The sequence below is a fragment of the Panthera tigris genome, chromosome A2 (genome assembly GCF_018350195.1).
Source record: "Panthera tigris isolate Pti1 chromosome A2, P.tigris_Pti1_mat1.1, whole genome shotgun sequence".
Classification (NCBI taxonomy): Eukaryota; Metazoa; Chordata; class Mammalia; order Carnivora; family Felidae; genus Panthera; species Panthera tigris.
Window position 1 is genome coordinate 117,794,817 of NC_056661.1, and position 5,441 is coordinate 117,800,257.

General features: G+C 59.9%; 1 protein-coding gene across 1 annotated transcript; it reads right to left on the reverse strand.

Annotated features, from left to right (window-relative positions):
* Window positions 1-857: 857 nt before the first annotated feature.
* Window positions 858-3,312, reverse strand: HOXA10 (homeobox A10). The gene is made up of 2 exons (XM_042977404.1): window positions 2,349-3,312; window positions 858-1,146 (listed from the first exon to the last, which is right to left on the reverse strand). The coding sequence occupies exons 1-2, from the start codon at window positions 3,310-3,312 to the stop codon at window positions 872-874; spliced, it is 1,239 nt and encodes a 412-aa protein (XP_042833338.1). The 3' UTR covers window positions 858-871.
* Window positions 3,313-5,441: the final 2,129 nt, after the last annotated feature.

Sequence of the window (5,441 nt, forward strand, 5' to 3'; positions counted from 1 at the left end):
CAATTACTTAATGACAAAAAAACCCCCACTAAATCCACACGCATAAACAAAACTACCTTAGGTTATTTATCTACAGGCAGAAGGATATGGAAATTCAGAGGTAAGTGAAATAATTTAGTCCCACAATGCAAGACTAACACAAACTGGAAGAGAAGTTTCCTTCTCCTGGTTGCTCTTTTTTTTTTTTTTCTTTTTCTTTTTCTTTTTTTTCCTTTTAAAGCTGGGATATCTTACAGAGGAAGGAAAGATTAATCTTTCTTACTCTCAATTTTTTAATCAGCCAAAGTCAAGCCCTTTTGCCAGCCTGCATGTCCATGCCTGTAAGCCCTTCTCTTTGCCAAGGAAGAAAGAAAGAAAGAAAAAAGAAACCCAGGGGCCTGTGTCCCCTGATTAAACACAGCCCAGCACTCCAGGCAGGCGAGCCCGGTGGCGGCTCCTTGCACCATTGACCTCAGGCCAGACACCTCAGCGCCTACAATGGGACCTCGGCCTTCCGGCTAGGTTTGCCCGCCCCCGCAGGAAACCAGCTCCACCGGGAGGACCGGAGCCATTTCCAGCAGAGGAACCCCGAGACAGCAAACCAGCCCAGTCGCCGCTGGACACTTCAGGATAATAGTTCTCTCTCTAGAAATTTAGCACGATATGGCTTTTTCCCCAGAAAACAAGTAAACCAGCACCAAGCAAACAAAGGAACAAAAAGTCAGAACAAACCAGCCCTGCACAGATGTAACGGCCAGCGAGATGGCGAGTGTGGGAGGGAGGAATGGGGCTCCGGCACAGGTGCGAGTTCCTGGGCAGAGGCCGAAGACAGAGGGAGGAGAACGGCTCTCTGGCAGCGGGGAAAAAAAAAACGGCGTTGCCTGGAGCTTCATCAGGAAAAATTAAAATTGGCTGTGAGCTCCCGGATCCGGTTTTCTCGGTTCATTTTCTTCAGTTTCATCCTGCGGTTCTGAAACCAGATTTTAACTTGTCTGTCCGTGAGGTGGACGCTGCGGCTGATCTCTAGGCGCCGCTCTCGAGTAAGGTACATGTTGAACAGAAACTCCTTCTCCAGCTCCAGCGTCTGGTGCTTGGTGTAAGGGCAGCGCTTCTTCCTGCCGCTCTTTGCTGTGAGCCAGTTGGCTGCGTTTTCGCCTTTGGAATTGCCTGGCATTCAAGAGAATAAAGAGGGGAAGGTTAAATCGGGGCCAGGCTAGGCTGTGCGCAGGGGTGAATTTGGGACTTCTCTGCCATGAGAGGGATGCCCTAAGTCACACGGAGTTTTGCGGCCGCCCCCCCCCCCCCTTTAGCTTGCTCAAGAAGAGCATTCCTCCAACAGGCATGTGCAAAATGGACAGGGCCTTCAATCTACACCTACCCTCCCAGCTCACATGTCCCTCCACTTCCCCCAAACACCTGTTTTAACACAAAGCTGCCCAGGCGCTCCCAGAACGAAAGAACGAAAGTCTGCTGCTGTACGGCAGGCTGTACTGCTTGAACTTAACGCCTTTCTCTGCTTCTCGCCCCAAGGCAGACAAGCACTTCCTGCAGCCCCCAGGCAGGGGGCATGGGTGCCTACTTGGAAGGGAGGGGGGCCGTTTGTGTCTCACTCCAGTCCCCTGATTGCCTAAGGCCCAATGAGGAGAGGGACAAGGACACAGTTGGGACCTGGAGAAGGCACAAAAAAACTGATTCGGGGTCAAGGGCCGTCCCTCACGTCCTTCCAGGAGCCAGGGACGTGCAGTCTGGGCGATTCCGAGTTTCAGGGGAAGTGAAATGGTCCCTTTCGGACTCTCAGCTCAGGGCCCCGGCGTCCGGGCGGGATTTGCCTTTTCTTCTCCCGGCAAGGAGGATTCCCGCCCCTCCAGCAACTTTGAAAAAAGCATGGGGGATCGTAAACTCGAACTTCGCCGGTTAATGGGCTTATTTATTGGTGCTGGCGGCTGCTTATTTTGGATGCCTTACAAACATCCGTGCTATCTGCGGGCGAGCCACTTTCCTCCCTCCCCCTCCCCCCGCGTGGGCCGCGCCTCGCAGACTGGGCCCAGACCACGGCTTAGGGTGCTCCGGGCCACGGAGAAGGGCATGCACGAGAGGGGGGCTGCTTGTCCCTGTCCTCGGCCCCAATTGGGGTGAGCTGAGGCCAGCGCGGAGGACGTCTTGGTGTGGGGCTCTAAGTCGGACATGAATTTTTACTGCGTCCCCACGCCCAAATATTAAAAAGCAAGTTCACAAGGTCAGCCTGCCTGCAGCTTGGGCCAAGGCCGGTCGGCTGCTGCGCGGACTCCTGGCTCTCTGCTCTTTCCCTTCTCTGGGTCGGCTTGCCTGTCTGCCCGCCTGACTGCGCCCCTTCAGCGCGCCCTGCTTACCCAGGGAGTCCTTCTCGGGCGAGGCTTTGCTGCTTTCGGAAGGGGCTGGGGAGAGCTCCTCCGCGGCCGAGGACGACGCGTGCGCCTCCTCGTCGCCCTGCGAGCCCCCGCCGCCGCCACCGCAAGTCAGCGTGGGGGGCGGCGGTGAATCGAGGGCTCGCTCTTTCCGGGCTGCATCCGCTGAGCCGGAGGCGAGTGCGGGTGGCGGGTCGAAGCCGCGCCCGGGGGGCTGAGCGGGGAACGGGCCGGCGCCGAGCTGCTGTGCGCCGCCGCTGCTGCCGTAACCCTTGGCCGTGCCATAGGCCTGGGAGAGGCGGAAGTAGCCGGGCACTGGCACCCCGCTGGAGGTGCTCAGGGCGCAGCCGTCGGGCGGCGGGCCTCGCGGGAAGGGAGCCAGCTCGGCTGCGGCGGTGGAGCCTTTGGGGCATTTGTCCGCCGAGTCGTAGAGGCAGTAGGAGCTCTCCTCTTTGATGTTCTGCGCGAAAGAGCACGAGGTGGCCTGCGGCGGGGGTTGGGGTGGTTGCGGCGGGGGCGGTGGCTGTTGCTGGGGCGGTGGCGGCGGCGGCGGCCCCTCGGGCTGCTCCATCCGGCACGACCGGGGCGCGTCTAGCCACAGGTCTATAGGCGCGGGCGCGTAGCTGTGCGCCCCAGGACCTAGGCCCCCGCTGCCGCCGCCGCCGCCCGGCGACGCCGCCTCATTGCGCTTGCCTCCCAGAGCCGGGAAGAGCCCGCAGCTCTGCAGCCCGTAGGGCAGGTCGGCCGCCGGTGGCAGGTAGACCCCGCCGTGGGCGTAGTAGCCGCCGCCACCGCCGCCCCCGGCGCCGCTGCCACCGCCGCCAGCCTCGCCTCTGCCGGAGCTGATGAGCGAGTCGACCAAAAAAGAGTTCGCGGCGGGGCTCTCCGAGCATGACATTGTTGTGGGATAATTTGGCGAAGGGAGCAGATAGCCCTTTCTGGCTGACATTTCTTGTGCAAAACATGCTGAATACGATTAGCAATCCCCCCGCACCGCGGCGGGCGCCCGCAGCCAATCCTGAGCCAGAGTTTCCGCGCGACCACTCCCAGTTTGGTTTCGTAGGCGCGGGGCCGCTCTCCGAGGGCGCCCTCTGAGCCCACGATTGATATAAATATGTAATCTGTATTGATGGGCCAGGAGACGCACACCCAATACCTCAGCCCAAAGGCCAGGAGCTGTGGGGGCTGCCCCAACGTGGCTAGTGGGGGGCCTGGTTCCCGGGCTAGCCCCGCCCACGCTCGGACGTGAGCCCTCCTGCGGGGTCTGTTTCAAGGGCCCTTGGGCCCCCGCGCAGTTAACAAGTGGGGTGTTTATGGTGCGCACCCCGGCCCGCCTTGGGTGCTCCCCACTCTTATTTCGGAATTAGCCACTAGCCCTCCGTATACTCTAAACACTAAGCGGGCCTATTGTAGGGCCTCAGACTCTTCCCATTCGGCTCCGGACCTGGAACTGTCTCCTACAAGTGGCCGACCTGGCCGTAAGGCCACCAAGAACCTCAGAGTGTCCGAGATCCAGAGCGCACTGGAAGCCGGCTATTGCCACTTCTTTCTTGATTCCCATACGTAATTTCCCCCCAAATGTATTGCCCTGGCTTCTCAACCCCCACTCTCTCCCCAGCCGGTCGTTGATCCACTTAGGATCTTTGTCTCTGGTATGCTCACCTGGCTTGCTTTCTCTGAAGCTGCTGTCGGTGGACCCTGGTGAGCTGGAACGAGAAGGGGGGTGGGGATGGTAGAAGCGACTGGCAACCTTGGCTGAAAGACTCCCCTACCCCTATTCCGAGGTCAGAGCCAGGTCCAGGCACCCCATAGCCCCATTTCCCCGGTAGCTTCCAAGCTCAAACGCCGTTTCAGGGAAGTGAAAGAAACATTGCTCTTCTGGGTCTTGGGTTTGACTGGAGGCGACGACCTGGAGGGGTAAACTTGGAGAAGGGGCGGCGGATGAGCATCTCTGCCGTACAATTCTCAAGCTCTCCCTTTAGCCTTGGCATTCGCACGCTCTCGGAGGTTATGACTAGAACCAGTGTCACCACACTCCTGCCTCTTCGTCCCCTCCCCTCTTCCCCCCTCCCCTCCAAACCCGCGGCTGGGGCAGCCCTCACTCCCGCGGTGTGCGCATTTTAACGAGGCCCGCGGTGAGGAAATCCGTTCCCGGCAAGCCCGGGCTGGGCTCGTGGCCCAGTTATAGCAGCATTTGGAGGCCAGGCCCTTTGCTCAGCAGACACCGGGGCCTCCTTTTTCCCTGGCCGTAGGAACGCTCTCTCAGTCAATGGAAACTGCTGTCCCAGGGCGCTAGCCCCTGTGTGGGCCTCTTACATGTCTCAGGAAATGCGACCTTTTCCGGCCCGGATCCAGTAGAATCCAGGAGGTCTCTGCCTTGCCCCTTGCCGGTGGGCTACAGCTCTCCAGGATGCCCCAGGCCTGCCCGCCGCACCAGCTCCAGCCCCTGCAGAGGCCTAGACTGGGGCTGCTAAACGCCGGGATCCCAGGAAGCAGACCGCTCAGGCCTCTGCCTGCAGCGGGGAAAGACCCTTGCATCCCGGGTGATTTGCCAGGCACTTGGCCTTGTTCCTCCCGGTGTGAACCCAGACCGAGAAGGAAGCCGAGCCTGAGAAGACCCAGAGAGGGTGCACGGGAGAGCTGGCGGAAGAGCCCTGACGCTGGCTTCTGAGATGCAAGCAGTTGCGGAATCTGCCTGTTGTGGCTGCTCTTCGCCCGCCCGCAGCGCGGGCGGCCGCGCCACAGTTTGCGCTGCGCTCTAGCCGCTTCCACCCAACTGGCCTGCGCCTGGCGGTGACCGGATCCGCAGACTGGGCATCGGGGGTACAGAGGAGGGGGATAGGGAAAGACAGAGAGACACAGAAGGAGAGAAGGCCAGAGGGAGAGAAGAGAGAGGGGGAGAGAAGGGGAGAGAGTCTGAGAACTAATTCTTTCCAGTCCACAAGCTCCTGAGGCCGAAGTAGCAGCCGCAGCCGAATCAAGTATGTGTGGAGAGATCAGGAGCTGTCCTTCACTGCCCACCTCCTTCCCACGAACAAGGCCAAGGCAATTTCTAATCTGGCTAGGCCCACGAGATGG

Coding starts and splice junctions, on each gene's coding strand:
- HOXA10 (XM_042977404.1), bottom strand. CDS start 3,312: ATGTCAGCCAGAAAGGGCTATCTGCTCCCTTCGCCAAATTATCCCACA. Junction 1,147..2,348: donor GCCCGAGAAGGACTCCCTGG/GTAAGCAGGGCG, acceptor CTTGAATGCCAG/GCAATTCCAAAGGCGAAAAC.